The sequence below is a fragment of the Podarcis melisellensis genome, assembly GCF_964234715.1.
Source record: "Podarcis melisellensis genome assembly, chromosome: 5".
Classification (NCBI taxonomy): Eukaryota; Metazoa; Chordata; class Lepidosauria; order Squamata; family Lacertidae; genus Podarcis; species Podarcis melisellensis.
In genome coordinates, this window is record NC_138537.1 from 45,143,806 (window position 1) to 45,164,159 (window position 20,354).

The 20,354-nt window shown below is 42.7% G+C and overlaps 1 protein-coding gene across 3 annotated transcripts in view; it reads right to left on the reverse strand.

Moving 5' to 3' along the window:
• The window catches only part of SH3PXD2A (SH3 and PX domains 2A), a 250,113-nt gene that overhangs the window by 208,609 nt on the left and 21,150 nt on the right, over positions 1-20,354 (reverse strand). For 2 of the 3 annotated variants that reach the window (XM_081911991.1, XM_081911990.1), the window contains exon 2: positions 5,016-5,096. The exons of the other annotated variant lie outside the window; for it this stretch is intronic. In XM_081911991.1, coding sequence (XP_081768117.1) covers positions 5,016-5,096 — 81 coding nt within the window. The remainder of the gene's footprint in view (positions 1-5,015; positions 5,097-20,354) is intronic. 3 annotated transcript variants of the gene reach the window in all.

Genomic DNA, 20,354 nt, shown 5'->3' on the forward strand with positions numbered 1-20,354 from the left:
CACTGTCTTTCCAGGATTTTCCTCTCACACTGCTATTTGATCTCTTCTGCTAGCTTTCCCAACCACCCCTCTCTCCAGGCCATTTGAAATCTACCCAACATAACGGATGCAGCTCCCACAGAAATGGGACACAGCCAAATCTAGCATGGGAAATCATGATGCAATCTACTGACAGTAAAACAAACACACGTGTCTCAGTGCCTTGCAGTGATTGAATATCCAGAGTATAATGACCATCTAAAACTTATGTAGAAGGCCACACCCTGCACTGCCTGGAGTAGAAAGACACTGCATGCGAGAGTCAAATTCAGCAGAGGCCCAGTGTGCATATTAACCTATTACATGCTAAATCACCATGCAAGAAGAACCACTGGTATGAAAAGGCCACTAACAAGTGCAAGGGATGACTTCCAAACTCCTGAAAACTGGATAACCCATCTTCACACTGGTCCCTTCCCTAAATATTTCATTCTGCATTTTGCTGTGAGTATGTATGCAATGGGTTCATTAAAACCCACTCCAGTGAGTCATTAGATACAGTTCATAAAATGCAAATCCAGCAAGCCAATGGAGCTGTGACGAAGAAATAACATTGCCGTAAGTGCACTTACATTAAGGGGTTGGAGCCAAGGTTGCCCCTTCACCAATGACAGTAGTTCTTCTACCTGTCAAAGACTGTGCAGCAGAAAGACACATTTGGACCCAGTCTTCTCATTTGGGTTAAACCTGTTATTCTATTTATTTAGTAGATTTCATATAAGAGACATAGTGGGTTGATAAACATTAATCTAAAAATCAGCCATAAGAACAGAAAGAGCTAAACATAAACCACCAATTAAAGCAGGGCTCCTCAACTTTCTTTAGCCTGGAGGCATATCTGGAAATCTAAGAAACTGCTTTGGGCACTACCTAAATACCAATTCAACAAGTGAAAAAGGGGTAATGCTCCGAACGTCCCCCAAAGCAGCAGGCAAAACACCTACACACCCCAAGGAAATAAAACACAAACAAAAAAAGGAGGCCACACTTCCCCACAAAAGAACAGGCAATGCTTCCACACACACCCCCCAAATATTTTTTTTCCTTATTTTTTATAAAGAAAGACACTGGGTGGGGCAGGGAGTCTCGGCCGGCATGAAGAGATGCCCACGAGCATCGCATTAGGGATCCCAGCAGCCAGACCTCCATGAAATATGTCTGGTGAACCAGTTTTTCGAAGGGGTACCTGTTTGGGGCATCTGCAGGCTTTTCAGGTAAATGGGTTCAACAAAATACAGGATGAACAGAGAAAGCTCATTCTACCACATCTGTCATAAAGAGTTTTAAGGGAGCAGATGGAGAGAAGCAAGCAGAAGAAAGCAGACAGTCTAGGCATAGACAGAAAGCCAGAGATCCTGCCTTTTTCCTCCACATAAGGGAAGCCCGGAGCAGAAAGAATCCTATCTTTGTAAGACCATCGTTCTGCAGACATTGGAAAGGTAAGTATATACGCTAATGTTTGTACCTCTGGGAATATTGCTTTACAGGGACTTAAATTTAAAAGGCCCTACAGAATTTATTTTGAAAGATGCAGCCAGATGGTGCTCCTTCCGCCGAAACGCCTCCTGGGCATTAACCCTATCCCTCAATACCTACCAAGTAGTAAGGAAAACTACAGACTATGCAATGTCCTTTGGATACTACCTGCACACCAAGAAGACATTTTGCCTGTTCATTGCGTTTTTGGAGTGGTATTAAATCTATTGTACTTTTTGCACATATATTTTCAGTAATGTTGTGTGCCGCCTTGAACTACCGTGGAAAGGTGGTATAAAAATGCTTTAAATAGACACATTTAAATGCATGCGTCTCTAATAGTTGTCAAACGTGTAGACGTTAAGCTCTTTCAGGAATGTTGCAGGTCTCTGGTTGCCAGTGTCTTTTTCATTAACCTAAAGGACAAAAGTGCCCAGGGACAAAAGTATAAAAATAAAAGGGTGAATATGAAGGGGGGCTGAGGGGCTGTTGTTTCCAAATGGGAATGGGAGAAGGATGCGTGTTGTTTGGCAGACACTTTCCACTGGTGGTTGGGTCCCCCTCCTCTCCCACTTATCAATGGGACCTTTCAAGACTCCTTCTCCCCTGATTGGAGACATCATTTCCTGTCCAACACACTAACCCCATTGATAACTTTAGCTTGATGGGAACTTTTCAAACCTAACAGGAAAGTCCGGGAGACTTACAAGAATACAGACAAGTTTTTTGTTTTTGTTTAAACGGAAAGAAAGTGCTTGGAACTAAGCACTGAACTGCAGAGGCAAATTATTTTCTAAACGTTGCTGTTATCAGTTTAGAAGTACTACCAACAAGATGCAGAGGAATCCAATGGCTTCGGGTCAGGGGTGAGGAACTTCAGGCCTGAGGGGGCAAATGTGGCCCACCAGCCCTCTGTACCTCAATCTCAGGACTCTCCTCAGGCCACACCCCTCCCCAGTTACAGCCCCTCTCCCATCCCTGGCTCTGCTTTGCACCATCTTTGGGGGTTTTTGCCTGACTGGAACATGTCCTTGACTTCTGCTAAAGTTTCTTGCTTGCCTGGATGGAGTATAGAAAGAGGTGTGCGAGTATGTGTAGAAACTAGTCTACCGTATACAGATAAAAATTAACATCCATTGCTCCCTCTTGCCTCTGTCCCCAGCTACCACTGACATGTGGCCCCTGGAAAGTTACCCAGATGAGAATGCAGCACTTGGACTGAGAAGGATTCCCAATCTGTGGCCTTGGTTTTTCTTCTCCATATTCAACTGACCACTTCAGCCAATGAGTGCCAACAGGAAGAAATGCAGATATGGACTTGCCCTCTCAGCCTTTCTATAATTCACAGAAGGCATACAAGATATAATTCTGGGGTCATAAAACTGGCCAGGGGAAAGGCAGCACACATTTATGGGAGAAGATGCTGGATGGAGCTGTTCCTGCTGAGATGTTCGTGGGAGTTCCTTGGTTCCCAACATTGGACAGCTGCTTTCAAATGGATATCCCTAGATGGGCTCTGAAAGAACAGAGCCTTCTCGGTTTTCAAAATCTGAGGCCATATTAATTCACTCCTTGCAAGCACAGCATGATGAACACTGTCTATCTTGATATGCCTTTGATGCGCTCATCTAACTATAGAAACACTTGCAAACTACAGCAGTCTGAATTATGAACAGGCACATCCATTTACCACAGGCTTTTGACAGAGATCAAAGCTTCCTCCAAACTGTAATCTTACCAACTGTATACTACCAGTACTACATCACTTCTTTCTCATGAGTCACATCTTAGTTATTTCCTGTTTCCACAGAAAGAAATAGCCACAGTGACCTGATTAGGACATATCACTACAGATATCACCAGTGGCAATTGTTCCCTTTCACATGAATGCTGTGGCAGATATGAAGGCAAGCCTGTATCTATTGAGAGGGGCTTCCAAGGCTGGTTGTTCTCCCAGCTATATGAAATGGGACCACTGACTATTTCTGCTTCATGGCAGGAAATTGTTTCCTTATATACCGGTAACTACAATTTAAGGAATGGGTTGTATAGAAACAACAACAACAACAACACTGAGCAAACAGAAGCATTACTCCAATCATCTTTGAAAAATTAGAATACAAGGAATTGAGGACTCATGTTGCGGCTGCTCAGTTCTCCAGAGTTGCCTTTCAGTTTCTGGCTAGCGCAGTAAGGACAGGGGTGGGGACTCTCAGGGCTGGATGTGGCCCTCTAGGCAGAGATCTGTTTGGCCCTCAGAACTCTCCCTATGCTACGCTCCTCACTGACCCTGCTTTGCACCTAAGCATTTTGACTGGCTGAATATACCATTGAAATCTGATTGTGCTTCTTGCTTATCTGAATGAAGGATAGAGAGGTGTGTATGAATGTGCGCAGAAAGTAGCCTACTGTACAGAGGTAAAAATTTGCATTCATTGCTCCCCCCACTTTTGCCTTTGGCCCTGCCCACCACTGCCACATGACCCTTGAAGGGACTGATGACCCTCGGGATGAAAAGGTTCTGGTTTAGGAGATATAAAGTGCATAAGCTGATGGCTTGAAGCAGATGAACGCCAAGGATCTTGAGTGTGTTGGAGATGATTAAGAAATTACTTCAGTGCACATTGTTCAAGGAAGAGAAACTGTGGGGAAGTTAATGAGAAGAGGCAGAACATTACAATGATAAAATGTCAGCAGAATCACAACTAGGGAGGCAAAGTCTAAGAGAAACAACTTCTAGAAATTGGCTGAAGGCACACTCTGGACACCTTGTCCAAAAGTACAGGAAGAAACTAAATACAGGCAGCTCCTGCTATCCACCCACTCATTATCCGCAAATTCATTTATCTGAACACAAATAATTATGCCCAAACCTCACTTAGGTGCACAACTGATTCCGATATCTGAACAGCCAAAGTTTGCCCACTTCCTTACTTGTTGTGCATTGCTGGTCAACAGCACCTATTTTCAGGCAGAAACCATGGAGAGTTGGAAGGGGGAGAGTAATTGGACAAATCAGAGAGCGGAAGAGATTGGGCAAATCAGTATTTCCTTTGACTCTCTTTTGCTGGTGGGCTGCAGCCATTTTAGGAGGAACTCAAGGCAGGAGGCAGGGGAGTAAGGAGTAGATATGTTTTCATAGGAAATAATGGTAATCATCAGCTCATTGTGCAAACACTCACCTGACAAACGATTTTTTGGGGATGCATTGTGTTGGGGGGGGCTACGTGTACCGCCCACCAGGGAAGACCAACGGAGCAGCACAAAAACCAAGATCTTCCTCAATGAACACCGGGACAACTTATCTCTTCTTAAGCCCAGAACCACTTCATCTTCTAAATACTTTTGACTGTGATTTCTCTCATAATGTAAAATCTGCCACACCCTCAGAAGGCAATAAACATATAAGGCATGTTTTATTGGGTGGCACCATTAGACAACGTAGGAAATCAATATCATGCATACCATCTCTATAGCCATGAGTAAAATTATTCCATTACCTGTAGGTCAAAGAACTTGCTGTATCTGCGGTAGATTGTCTGGCAACTTGAGTCTGACCACGTTACATTTATGATATATACCTGCAGGGGAGAAAGGAAACAATCTGTCATTCAAATCATCATTCTAGTATGCAAAACTGTGGCTTTGAAGGCAATGTGATTCAGAGGCTAATTCAGATGATGATTGTGTTTGTATACGCAAGGATTGTTTCAAGCTCTGAAATTCTTCATAAGACAAATTTCATAATTTTCCTGGTAATTACTTGCTCACTTATAAATGACTTGCTTATTAAGGAGAAACAGAGTTCCTGAGTAATCAGGCAGAGCCACTCACTTGCTAGATGGGAAAAGAATGGAGGAACATACCAGTGCTGTGAAAAGACTCCTGAAAACATAATGGTGATGATGATAATTATTATTTATATGCCACCCATCTTACTGGGTTTACGCAGCCACTCAGGGTGGCTTCCAACCAACTGGAACACAGAAAACATCAAACATTAAAAACTCGTATACAGTGCTGCCTTCAGATGTCTTCTAAAAGTCAGATAGTTATTTATCTCCTTGACATCTGATGGGATGGCGTTCCACAGAGTAAGCACCACTACCAAGAAGGCCCTCTGCCTTAAGACCAATCCACACATTCTAAACCCAAAACCACCAGTCATGTGACTGCTCCACATGCAATTTCTGAAATATAACTTTGATCACATGGGATCTCCAGGGCAACACACGCCAGAAATGTGTGATCTAATCATAGGTGCCATCTCCTCGGAGCCCTGGGTACCCGAGCACCCACAAAATTTCCCATATAGGGGCTGGGCACCCACAAAATGTGGGAGCAGGTGCACAGGCACCACACTCTGTGGAAAGAGTGCAAAGTTTGGGGGAAGGGGGAGAGATGGCGGAGTTCAGGCAGGGGTGGAAGAGAGTGTGGAGAGTGTGGAGTTTGGGCAGGAGGGGTCCAGTCACTTCTGCGCCACTGGAGCTCGTGCCCAACCCCACTACAATGTCATGATGCCACAGCAAGTGTCATGACTTCACAGCGTGTGTCTCATGACATCATGGTGTGGGCGGAGCATGCTGGGCACCCAGAGTGTGGGGCCCAAGGCAGCAGCGTTGGACCTAAAGACTGGTAATCAAACAATTAATAGTATCAGACATTACAGCCGCTGTGTGGAAACCCGTCATAAACAATCAGACATAGCTACCATAACCTTCTGTTCCAGAAAGCAGAACAAGTCTCTTCTAAGATAGCACCTACATGTTCTGTGTAAAAAATAATTAAAAAAAAATTAAAGGGGGGAGGGGAAAACCTGATTGAAATCCTATCATCAATTAAAAGGAGAGCAAATTTAATCAATCGGTTAATCTAAGATCAACAATCAGTTGACTAAACAATGCAACTCTAGTTGTTGTTGATATTTAATGAGTTTTCTACACACTGTTAAAGGTCAGTTGAGTGCTTCCAGATTAAGGCCAGAGCTACTGAAAACTGACTGACTGCTGTGTCCTCAGAATGACTTGTTGGGCTTTCCCAGAGATAACAAAAGATAAGGATCTGAAAGGAGGAAATAAAAAAGGCTGGAGTGCAGGGGGCAAATTTCATCTCTCAGCTTCAAGTGCTGCTTAGCTGCAGAGAGTCACACTCCTCTGCAGGCTCTGTAAATGTCAGGCTGCTTTTCTGAGATTGTCTTTCTGGATAAATAGGCTGAGGTTCCCTATCCTCCCTGTCCTGCACACCAGTTGGTCTCTCTGAGCTCTGGGGCAAAGCAATTGCTTGCAGGCTTTGAAAGATAAAAGGCAGTACATTCAATATCTGCAGCTTAAGGGAGGGGAAAACCCCAAGAACACACTTCTTTTCGTTATCTCTTTTCATTGCACTTAAACTGTTAAGGGGGGGAATGAAGAACTTTCTAATTCAGTATGTGATAACCATCTTCTGGTTTCTATATAAATAAAACCACTTACTATTCCAATAGCATGGGGGAAGGATGACATCTCCCCAGCAGAATCATTGTGGCTTTGTCTCCCTTAACCTGCTGTGATTTGGGTAGTCTGTATTTCCCAGCACTGCCTTAACCAATAGTCTGTGTTTCTATAATAAAAACTACAGTTGCTGTTAATAAACATCCCTTCTGGAAGCCTTTTAAGCAGCTTGCCTGGTGAGTAGAAAAATACAGTGAGTGTAGAACTCAGCTGTACATTATGTAATATTTCAACACACACACACACACACACACACACACACACACACTTACTATCACCTCTCCTGCCCCAAACGTGCTTGCAAGACCACAAGTACTTGAAATCTGCCGTTGGTGCACAGTGTCTCCAGCATTGACCTCCCACTATTTTACTGTATTTTTTAAAAAATAATTGTTTATTGTTAACTGTTCCAACCTATTTCATATGAAACAATTCGTAAACAAGCCACTTCGTGTAGCTCAGTAGCACAGCAAATGCCAGTGACAGTCAGTAGAGACAACGCCAAGCTAGATCGACTAATGATATGACTTGGTATAAGACAGCTTACCATGTCCCAGTGCCTATTTTTCCATGGATTCCTGTAACTGAACCTAGGCTATGAAGTAGCAGAAGCAAGTGCCTGAAGTGCAACTTACAAGACATTGCTCTGTTGTCTAGGCAACAGCAGAAGGCCATGGGCCTAGTTGTCATTTACCAGACTCACCCAATTAATAGGGTGACCATGTGGCCTCCTTTACAGAAGACAGTCCAGTCCTAAGAAGCCATAAAAGCAGGAGTCTTGAAGTTTCCTATTAGCAGTTAGCACCAGGAGAGCAGACTACACAGGTGTGCATATCACCTGGCCACAGTCTTCCCTACTGTGGTGAGATGAATTGTACTTCTGTTTGAATTATTGTTATTTCTAAATGGGCATCTATACATTAGTGTATGCACAGTTTATGTAGATCTACATCCGTTCCCCCCCCCCCTTTTTGTGGGTGATGTGTAAGTAGCCACCCTAGCAATCAAGAATACACTATTATTAGAAGCAGAACCCAAGATTAGAAAGCCAATAGCATTGTCAAAACACCCAAACTGCATAGCAGTACCTCAAGCTCTGAAATTGCCTCAGGAATTTTACTGAAGGGTGGGGTAAACATCCCCTGCATCAATAAATAAAGCCAAGATGAGAATGAAGTCCTACTGTGTTAAATTGGGCTTAATCCTTAATAAGTATAGGCTTGTAGCTTACCCCCTCACAACCTGCTACTTCAGCGAGCGCTGTAACTGCAAAGGCTGCAGATTCACTGGTTGTATCCAACTTAGTTCTACTCAGAGGCCACATTCACACCATACCATTTAAAGCACCATGAGGCCACTTTAAACGGTCATGGCTTCGCCCAAAGGATTCTGGGAGCTGAAGTCTGTTAAGGGAGTTGCTGAGAGTTGTGAGGCGACCTCTGCTCACTTCACAGAGCTAAAATTGTCCTTGTGGTTTAAGAATCGATCCCTCTTCAACACTAATGTCTCACACTGAATGTAACTGATCGATGCTACGACCCCCCCCCCAAAAAAAGAGAGAAAACAGATACTTTTGTAACCGAACAATATGAAAATTAATTTTTAAAAAACAAAATCAATCCCTCTTTACACAGAACTCTGAGAACTGCAGGTCTGGGAGGGGAATAGAGGACTCCTGTCAACTCTCAGAACTGGTGACGGGGGGTGGGGTGGGGGGAGGGAAGCCGTGAGGTAAATGTGGCCGAAGTAGAGCCATTGAAATTAATGTACCAAAGTTAGTCATGGCCATGAATGACCATTAATGTACCAAAGTTGGTCATGATCATTAATTTAAATGGGTCTACTCTGTGTATGGCTAACACAACCCATTGCCTGCAAAATTTACTGCATTTTACCGTACAGAAAAGGTATTGTCTTGGCAAAATGCTTGCAGCTTGTGCACTGCAACTGGGAAACAAATACACATTGACTTTTTAAAAAATGGTTGTGCGGAACGGCCCTTAGAAGGATTCTGAAAGATAGTGTTGAAATATATTAGGAACTAGGATGTCAGTTGCGAAGTATTCGTTTAACAGCGGCTCTGCTAACCCCTGAGTGATGTATCAAACACAGTAAAAGATTTTACTACCACCATATAATGCTGTGTCCCCCTCTTTGCTGTCTACAGAGGGCAACAAGATGAATAAATTATCCTATATGAAATCATAAAGAATCCACTTAAAGGGCCGTTAGGTGGGAGTTCATTATAAAAAGCATTGTTTTCTCTGGAAAGTATCCAGCTTTCTTTGACACAGATCCAGAGGATAACGTGACATCATGTCCTAATGTCAACTTCTGCTCTTTTGAAGAAGATACCTTGTTTTCTGCATTAAAAAGGAAGCACTGCATTAGGAGGGGTTATCTGTTCTCTTGGCAAGAGAACATCAAATCCTCCTTCCTCCATTGGGAGACTCTAAAATAATAGTCAATACATAAGCACATATAAGCAATTTGTTGGCTCAACAATTCCATCAGTGGCTAATCCTACTTATAAACAAGCCAAGAACTGTTATATTTCACAAAGGTGTGATTCTTTCAAACAGCATTAACCTGGGGTCCTCAGTAGCTTGTCAGGTAGTATCAGAAATTCATTTCAGCAATACAGTGGTATCTCAGGTTAAGAACTTAATTCGTTCTGGAGGTCTGTTAACGTGAAACTATTCTTAACCTGAAGCACCACTTTAGCTAATGGAGCCTCCTACTGCCGCTGTGCCGCCGGTGTGCAATTTCTGTTCTCATCCGGAAGCAAAGTTCTTAACCTGAGGTACTATTTCTGGGTTAGCGGAGTCTGTAACCTGAAGCGTATGTACAGTAACCTGAAGCATATGTAACCCGAGGTACCACTGTAAAGGTCTCAGGGCAAATATGAAGGGTGCGTATACTGTATCAATCTTAGTTATAGCTATCAAATGTACAGTTTGTATTTCATGTTCACACATTAAATACTTTTAGTGTGTGCTCTTATCTTTGAAAATTCAAGATGTGTTCACAAGCTTTTCTTGGTTCTCTAGTCAGCCAAATTGTATGGCCTCAGCCTAAAATCAACACACTTAATGTAGTTTATATGAACATGAAAATCTTGCAGCATTGACTCTTAACCTTGCAGCTGACCTCCAGATGCAGTGCCCTATAAGTGGACCCAGGGCCTGGGAAAGAAAAAAATAACAGTATAGTCTCCAAAGTCCCTCAGGCCTCTGTCAAACAATGCTAAGTCTCTGGGGCCTTCCTTGCTTCAGAAGAGTGAGAATTCTTCAAGGGGTGCCTTGGTGAGTGAGGGACTGTTTCCCTCCCTTTCTGAGCAGAAAGGAAAAGAAAGTTCATGTAAGCTCCAAGACCCCAAGATTCACAAAACTCAAAACTGTTGGCTGTGACACTTCTAATTTTGGCTTACAGCAAAGGGAAAATATAGCAGTGCACCCGATTGTTCTTACTCTCACTATAATGATTTAAATCTGTCACAGCCATAAAAGAGACAAAGCTTCAATAAAGCAGCAAATCACTATGTGTGCCTTTGATCATCTGCCATGCAGGTCATAAATCTAGATGACTAACAAGTGCTAAACTGTTAAACTTTTAACTCAAATATCAACAACTTACAGACTGTGGATCTAGAGGCGTACAGTATAAGTATTAGTAGAACAGAAATTCACACATATATATTCACACCTTACATGTCCATAGCTGTCCAGGTATGGCAATCACTTACTGAAATTGCCCCTTGACTAGAAAAGTTCATTTCAAACTATAGGCTGAAATCCCATTAGCAGAGATTTGCTATCGGCTCCCTCCAGCACAAGGAGGCTAAAATTTGCTACACTATGTACATCCTGCATGACATAATACAAGGTTGAAGAAAAATATTCATTCCAGGGTTGTGGTCTTATGGCACATGAGATCACAGCCATGCTGAAACTAAGCAGGTCTGGTCAGTGGCTGGTTGGGTGTCCACTAGCAACTTCTGGAGGACCTCTAAGCAAAGGGTTAAAAAAGAGAGAGGTCTTATCCATGTTCTCCCAATATGTAATCCAAAGAACCCCAACCCTCTGGTGCAGCTTTTGAGGGAACACAATGGACTTCAGAGATGAGGACGGAGATGTTTTGTTACACAAGCAGAAGTCTCACACAAGTGGAACTATAGTACTGGATGCAAACCAGTATGCGTGGGTCTACTTCTGAAACTGAAACCCAAAGGTTGAATCACTCTTGGGACTTGCTCACAGATCATAAACATAAAAACAGAAGATGGTTTGTAATGATTTGTCATCATATTTGCTCCTGTCACTGTTTACCATAAACTTCTCCTTTCAGGCATTCATATAGTGAGCACATAGACACCTCCCAGATCTGAATGCTGTGACATTCTACATGAATAGCTTACCACCTGAGAACAGCTGCCACACAGCACTTTAAACATACCTCCATATGTTTGGAAGACATATATGCCAATATTAAGGGTGGCTTTTTACCATTTACAAAATATACAAAAGCATGCGTTTAATAAAAAAAATCAAACAAAATGCTGCAAACAGGTAATGGTTTGCAGGTAAAACAATAATGTACAAGTAATGAGATAAATATTACAACAATTCAACCCAACAGGTTAAATGCCCATTGGAATAAACCTGTCTTAGCTGGGTGCTGAAAAGCTAAGAGAAAGGAGGCTGACTGGAACTTCATAACATAGGTGGAGAAGGCCCTCACCTACATACCAGAATCTCTGGGGTCGCCTCTCTCTCTTAAGGAAGTTTCTTTAAATAAGCTTCTGCATCCTACCCAAGCTTTCTCTTTCCAGTAGAGAAAGGCACAAGGTACAATGAAAGTGTATGTTCTGGGCTTTTTAGAGAAAAGGCAAGTAAGGGGTGGCATGATATAAGTTTATAAACTTAGGTGCAGAGCGGAGAAAGTGGGTAACAATAGAACTTTTGGACATCCAGTGAAATAGAACATTGGAAGTTTCAGGACAGATAAAAAGTATTTATTTGTGCAGTGCAGTTAAACTATGGCACTCGCTCTCACAGGAGGAAGTGATGCCAACCTACTTGGATGGCTTTATAAGAGGATACAACAAATAGAGGTTAATTGGCTATGAGTCATGATAGTTATGTTCTACCTCCACTGTGAAAGGCAGTATTCTTTGAATGTCATTTGCTGGGAATTGCATGTAGGTAGAAAGATCAGCAATGGGCAAACTCCATTAACCTCCCCTCTATTAAATGGTAGATATAGGAGAAGAGATTTCTAATGAAAGAAGGCACAGTTCAAAGAGGAAGATTTTAGAGATGGGGAAATAAATGGCCTTGGTGTAGGGGGTTGAATGTAGTCACATAGCAGCCATAGGAGATTGGGTAGCCATCACTTGAGCAAACATTAGCTAGACTTTCTGATTACTCAAACTGAAAAAGCACTTCTTTCCCCCCTGTCATAGAATTGCAACAGATTTGCTATCAAGCTGATAGTAAACAAAGAGACAAAAGAGTGGTGATCTGTAGGTGACATATTTGCATGGTTTGTTTTGAGTAGGTGCTGCAATTAGTACTTTGTGGGAAACAAAATGTTTTTAACACAGGAGGTGGCACGTCACCTTGGAAAGGCGCTTTTATAGCCTTGCTGAAGGATGAGTCTTGTGACTAGAACTGGACTTGGAAGGACAGAAATCAAGTGTTGACATTCCAGGAGGATTTAGAGACATGTGGCTCTTGTTTGGAGCTCTCTAAGCTCAATGCTCTTATGATTGATTGATTGATTGTTTGATTATTTATTTATTTATGAATGATTTTCATTTATAACAAACCAGAAAGAAAGAAAGAAAGAAAGAAAGAAAGAAAGAAAGAAAGAAAGAAAGAAAGAAAGAAAGAAAGCATTATTATCTTTCAGTCTTCAACTTCCTTCCCCCTCTTTCTGTGGTTCCATAAATTTGTTCTCTTTCTTTCCCCCTACATATCCCAATTAACTCTATTTATTTCTTTTCTCATCTATTTCCTATACGTTCTAGAAACTGCAAATTTTTACAATAATCCTGGATTATAGCAGGAATGCTTTTCTGATCTTAACGTTCACTTTACAAATAAAACACCAATAGATACTGTCAGACAGCTACAGAAATGTTGTGTCATCTTGACAAAGTCCAAATTGGAGCATGTCTGCCAAAAGTGCTGCAAATCTTTGTTTGACTTTCGGTGGCTAATGTTAAGCCAGTGCAAGCAAATTCTGGCCCAGAACTGTAATCTGAAAGAGTATCCTATATTAGTGGGAATGTTATTCTATTGCTTTATCACCACCACCGTCATCATCGCCACCAACACTAAGCCATTCAGAGGAGGTGGGTTAGGAATCTAAAACATGCATGTTCATTTCACACTACATTATGAGCTGCTAGTGATTGGTGCAATCTCCATCCTAAATTTTCTATGACTGACTAACTACAGAAAACCAGTTTCCAAGCTATAAAACCAAATGCTACTTATTACCTGAGCACACCAAAACAAACACTTTTTCTCTGATAAAGCAACATCTGCTATACCTGTCAGAGCCCTTTGTATCCTTCAGCCAATCTAATTCCTTTTATTTTCTTACTTGAATGCCTATTCAAACACATCATTGACTTGCAAATCTCCTCATCTGAGAACATTGGCCTAGCACAATTTGGAAGTGAGTTCTGCAACTCAGGAATGAAGCCAAGGGCTTCAGTTTCCCAGTTCGTCAGCTTAAGGTAAAGGTAAAGGTACCCCTGCCCGTACGGGCCAGTCTTGACAGACTCTGGGGTTGTGCGCCCATCTCACTCAAGAGGCCAGGGGCCAGCGCTGTCTGGAGACACTTCCGGGTCACGTGGCCAGCGTGACATCGCTGCTCTGGCGAGCCAGAGCCGCACACGGAAACGCCGTTTACCTTCCCGCTGGTAAGCGGTCCCTATTTATCTACTTGCACCCGGAGGTGCTTTCGAACTGCTAGGTTGGCAGGCGCTGGGACCGAGCAGCGGGAGCGCACCCCGCCGCAGGGATTCGAACTGCCGACCTTTCGATCGGCAAGTCCTAGGCGCTGAGGCTTTAACCCACAGCGCCACCTGCGTCCCTAAATGAGGTGTAATATTTAAATGCAACAAACCACAATTTAATACTGTCATAGTTCCTCCTTCTCTTCCACCACCACCACCACCCCAGCAACACACAAATATGTCAAGTGGTAATCAAAACCTGGGATCACTTTGATCAACTTGGCAAAGTGCAGTCCTCCATCACTAAGGTACAGGCATAACTGCTAGAGCCCATGTCTTGCATGCAGAAGGATCAGCCCCTGGCATCTTCAGCCAAAAGAACATGCAGTAGCAAGGACTTACTGCCCACTGACAGTCAGAACAGACCAGTGGTCTTCAACTGGTGCCTTGAGACCCACTACTGGGTGAGTTACAGGCTGCATTCACACAGAGACTTACTCCATTTGCCTGATGTTTCCATAACTGTTAATTTCTACATTATTTTAGCTTTGACATGGTGCAAAAGCCACTTCTGGAAATCTAGCAGAATATATAGCATACCTTTCCACATTAATTGCTTCCAGGAAAAAATCTATTTGCAGCCCCCTTAACCCAAAAAATAATGAGAGTACAGAGACGAATTTGGGGGCATTATATCAGCATTCAATTCTTTCCTGCTGTTTTTATGGGAGAATCACAGGGAAACAGAAGCATGCATGTGTGGAAAGGGTGGAGGAGTAGAGACGGGTGTTTGCTGCTAAGTCACAACTCACCCACTGGTGTAAATGAAATTTAAAGAAACAGGCTGGTGTTATCAGTCAAAACGCAATAGGCGCTGGAGTTTGAAAGGAAGGTTAGAAAATGGGACAGAAGAGCTAGCATTATAACCAGTGAAACTAACACAATATTTCCCAGACTGGAATGCAACCACAGTCTAACCTAAGATAGGTTATAACCACTGAAACATTAAAATTAAGGAATGGGTTCTCAAATGCATGTTTCTGCTGAATGGGAGGCCTGAGTCTATAAAGGTTAGAAATCTCAGTAGTAGACACTGGGCTAGCTGGAACAATGGCATTCCTCAGTGCAAGGCAGCTTCACATGTTTATCACATTGACTCAGACAACCTTAGGACACCTCTTCAGAATTTCCAGTTAGTGTCCAGTTTCCAACTGAGTCATATTTTAATGCATAGTTCTGCTACATAAATGTGCATACACAAGGGAAGTAGGGAAAATAGAGAGAGCATTCACTGTGCCTGTCTGTTTTCTGCAAGGACTGAAAAATAACTTCATAGTCCTTCAGTGATTGTGCGACAACTGTTCAAATGTCATTAGGCAGGTGGGGGGAGGTCCTGTTGGCCACCTTGAGGGCTTCTGTGTGGGGAGGAGAAAAAGAATATGCAATTTCCCCTATATATAGCACCAACAAATTCTCAAATGGTATGTTTCAGAATAGGCATCCCCAACCTTCGGCCCTCCAGATGTTTGGACTACAATTCCCATCATCCCTGACCACTGGTCCTGTTAGCTAGGGATCATGGGAGTTGTAGGCCAAAACATCTGAAGGGCCACAGGTTGGGGATGCCTGCTCCAGAATATGCACCCTCTCTAAGCCATGCAGAGAATGAAGTAAGTGCATTCATTTATATCCTATTTCCAAATACAAGTCAGACACAGAAGCAAAACTAAAAGGACAAATATGAGGTATGAGACATTCCCATGCATAGCTTCACCACTGTTTTGTCATATTTTGAAAAACAATATCACAAGTCTGTTCAGTTGGTGTCAGTCACAACAGGCTTCCTTAGTTATGGACTATCAATTCTGTGATCTCTGTTCTCTTGCTTGCATAAAACAACTGAAGCACTCCAACAACTTGTAGATTGCAGGCTGCATTCTAATGGCTCACTTCAGGCCTAGCAGCAGCAAACTATTTATCTGGAAATGAAAGGACGTGTCCTTTAATCTTTTTGACGGAGGTGAAAATCAAATGTTTCAGAAAATTGTTGCTGTGTGACTTTGCATGCAGAGCAAAGGGGAAATCCATCTGCAGTTCCAGTGTCTATGTGCATAAGAGGGAAGGTTTGCGGCATTTATTTCTGCCACCGCCATGCTTTTTTTTTTTTAAACTACAGTCCTGGTGCTCCTGAAGGAGGGCTGGTTGATGATATTTTGAAGGAATATCTTACTACTTGGTTCAGAATCGTAGCCTTAGCTATACCTGCTGAACATGCAAAATGTAGGCTTCAATTCTAAACCTGGTTAGGAGCAAAACCAAGGCCTTCCCAATACAGAATAATACCTCTTGATTGCTGCAATGTGTTATAGGTAGGACTGCCTCTGAAGATGGTTCGGAAACTGGTTTGTGCAGAATTTGACAGCCAGGTTGCGCACCAGGAAAAGACGGTTTGAGCATATTACACCTATCCTGGCTCAACTGCATTGGCTGCCAGTTTGTTTATGGGCCCAATTCAACGTGCTAATTTTGACCTATAAAGCCTTAAATGGCTCAGGGGAGCAATATCTCAAGGACCGCCTATCACCATATGAACCAACCCAGACCCTGCAATCATCATCTGAGGTCCTTCTTCGTGTGCCTCCTCCAAGAGGTCCGGAAGGTGGCAACACAAGAATGGGCCTTTTCTGTGGTGGCGGCCTGTTTCTGCAATGTTCTCCCCAGAGAGATTTGCATGGCACCTTCAATACATATATTTAGGTGCCAGGCCATTCTCCCCCCCCCCCCCCTCTATAACCAGGACTTTGACTGATTAACATTCTATGGCCTTTTTAAATATAATAATGGGGGGTATTGGTTTTGTTTTATGTATTTTGTGTTCTCATGTTTAATTTTATGTTGTGAACAGCCCCGTGATTTTCAGATGAAGGGCAGTACAGTTTACAAATTAAATAAATATAAATAACTAATAATAGACTTGTGTACATTCAACCAAAGTCAACAAGCACGCTTTAAATGCATCAGTGAGATCCCTTTTTGAAACCTGGTAGAAGAAAAAACTTATCAGATGAGCAGTTTGCCAAAATCAGGTTTCTAAAAGAGCACTTCAACGTGCACAAACCAGTTTGCAGTTCACTTGAATACTTAGTGATATAAAAAGGCAGTTGACCTACATGGCATGTAGAGAAATCAGCTCAATCATGCCAGAGGATCTTGTTACTTCCCTCTGGCTCTCTTTCCCCTCCAATTCATGGACCTCCCTGCAAACCAATCAGCAATAAACATCCCAGTAGCAGCAGAACATTAGATGAAACAAATTTGCAGTGCAATCCCATTTGCTTGTGCATATATGTTCCACTATGTTCAATGATGCTCATAGGACTGCAGCCTACAATTTCCCACAGTGCCCTGGAGTACCTGACAAAGTGTCCCCAGCCTGGTGTCCTCTAGATGTTTCAGACTACAACTTCCATAATCCCTTACACCATTGACCACGGCAGCTGGGGCTGGTGGGAGTTGTAGTTGAAAACATCTGGAGAGCACCAGATTTGTAAAAGCTGCTCTGGAACACTGTGGGAAACCTAAAATGGCAAACTACTAGGCTCTAACTGGAGGAGAACTACCACCAGGTAAATCCACTAGAGGGCTACCTGCAAGAGAGGAGCTCATTACTGGGTGTTATACTGAGCACCTCTCCACACTCCAGAGTTCGCTCTGAGCCATGAGAAAAAACATTTGGGGAGAGGGGCTGCAGAGAAGTGCATTACTGGCAGATGGGCTCTGTCCTCCTCACCTGCAAGCCCCTTTTTGCTATTGAAATCAGGCACCACCCCTTCTTTCAACATATGTGACACAAGCCCGACTAGAAACATGAATTTAATGCTGTCAATGTCTCATTTGGCTCTGTGTTGGGAACAGGTGCATTTGCACTAGAAATAAATTATGTAGTTAGTCCTTATTGGACCTACCTTCAAAGGGCTTGTGGCATGGATTAGTTTGCCCTACTCATCTGATCTGCACAAGTCCTCCTCAGTTGACTGTACAGTAGTCCATTATACCCCACTGTAGAGTGGATATTTCAAACCATTTGCCCATCACAAAGGAGGAACCAGTTTGGATCATATTCTTCATAAAAGACCCAAGGTATTACAGCTCATAATGGAAGCTCTCTTGCAGATATGTCAAATCCATGGTTCTTAGCAGGATATACAAGCACCTGTTGTTCTTGCTGAAAGCAAGTTCCCTCCCCCCCCCCCAAAAAAAAACCCGTCCAAAGTTTTGTGGACTTTGTACTTGGAGGGAGCTCTTGGGAAAGTGCCTTGATGAGAAATCCCATTCTGCTGCAAAGCATTCTGGGCAATATTCTAGGGGCCTAGAGCACATAGTCAAGTTCATGGGGGGGAAGGGTATCAGCCTCACTGCTGTCCTGCTTGAACTGACAGCGTGGCATAGAACGCACCAAACATTTTCACACAATTGCACATGAAGCGTTGAGTGAAGCTTGTCCGCCATTCCTTGGATTCTCTCTGAGGAACGCTGATAAGCTTCTGAGGAACCCCTGGTTCCCTGGAACAGTGTGAAAGTGCCTGTCACAGAGCGTGAAAGATGAGCCTTGCTTGCTGAGGCAGTCGGCCAGCATTTTAGTGCCCTAGCTATGTTCTTTCCCATGAGCTGCAAAAAACACAAGAGACTGCAGAAATAAATAACAGAATCTAAGCCCCGGGCTCTACAGTCATCCTCTTCCAAGGTCCAAGAACCAAGTGCATCAGAAACAGGTCCTTCCAAAATGATGCAGCCTGGTTACTTGCAGTGCAATCCGATGCATGTCTACTCAGAAGGAAATCCCATTGAGCTCAATCCCAGGTAAGTGTGCTTAGGCTTGCATCCTTGTAGCACAATTCTATACATCAAGAGTAGCTAATGTCGTGCCCTCCAGATGTTGTGAACTACAACCCCTGCCAGTCCTTTCCAGCATGGCCAATGCATAGTCAGGGATAATGGGAGTTGTAGTTCACAACTTCTGAAGGGCGCCACGTTGGCTACCACTGTTTTACATGTTATCTCAGGAGGAAATCCCACTGTATTCAATGGGTCTCACTCCTTAAAAAGCTGATTTAGGATGCAGTGCTATATGCATTTATCTGGGACTAATTCCCTCCAAGTTCAATGGTGCTTATTTTAGAGTAAACATATATAGAATTGCACTATTAGTCACTTAGGTGGGTCATTGCCAGGGATATGCTCAATGGCATCCTGAATCTTTTTCTAAGTGCCTCACATGCTTCTGTGTAGGTGAAGAATTCAGGTGAAACAGAAATGAGGTGATGATATGGATTATTGGGTAGGACAATAATTTGGGGAAAATAAATTGATTTAACATTATCACCATCAATTTATTAATCACCTTCTAAACTACCATCTCAAGGCTATTTACGTACAAGACAAATATGAGTTTATCTAGATACAATGCGAGGGGAAGGATGGGGGTAATTGAAAGGAACTGAATTTACTTACAGCAGGATCTCTTAGGAAATTGATCAAAGAGGAAGCAATCTGAGGCAATCGAGGGAGTGGTGCCAATTTACTGAATAATTTATTGGTGTGTGTGATTTGGATATCAATTTAGTTGCCTTGCTTTCTTGGACATTTAAATTCTATATCTGTATCTGTAAACATGAATTAGTATATGTAAATTGTATGCATATTTGTGCCCATAGGTCCATGCCCCCCCTTGCCCCAGTCTTCTTAGCTCTTTGCAACAGCCTTATGCCCTCTCCTCTCTCTCTGAAGGTGACAGAACCACTAAGGGAATTGCAGCCTTTTAGAAACAGCATTCTAGACATTGATGTCATCCGAAAGTACAGTTGGAACAAGAACTTCTCTGCTCCACAAAAGCTCAATCAAAACAAAACGGTTTTAGTTAGTTTCTCTGCACTTGGCTCCCATCATCTCTACCAACAGGAAACATGGGCCAGGAGAGTTATGATGCTTTATCAACATTGCTTTGGGTTGGCTCTTAAAATTAAAACTCTAGGAGTAGAATTTTACTGAGAAGTAGATAAAACTCACAGATGGAAAAGATAAGTGTGTTAGGGGCTCTTGGGAACATTGGACTCTCTTAAAATTAAACATGAAAAAGTCAGTCCTCTTGGTTGAAAATTGGCTCAGAAAACATGAGGGTCAAATAGTACAGTGGATTTGTTCTCCAAAAATCTCCCAGGCCCAGAGTATTTCCATTCTAGCAAATACTTCTCTATGCGACTGCAGCCATATACAGTGGTACCTCAGGTTAAGGTACCTCAGGTTAATTCGTTCTGGAGGTCTGTTCTTAACCTGAAACTGTTCTTAACATAAGGTACCACTTTAGCTAATGGGGCCTCCTG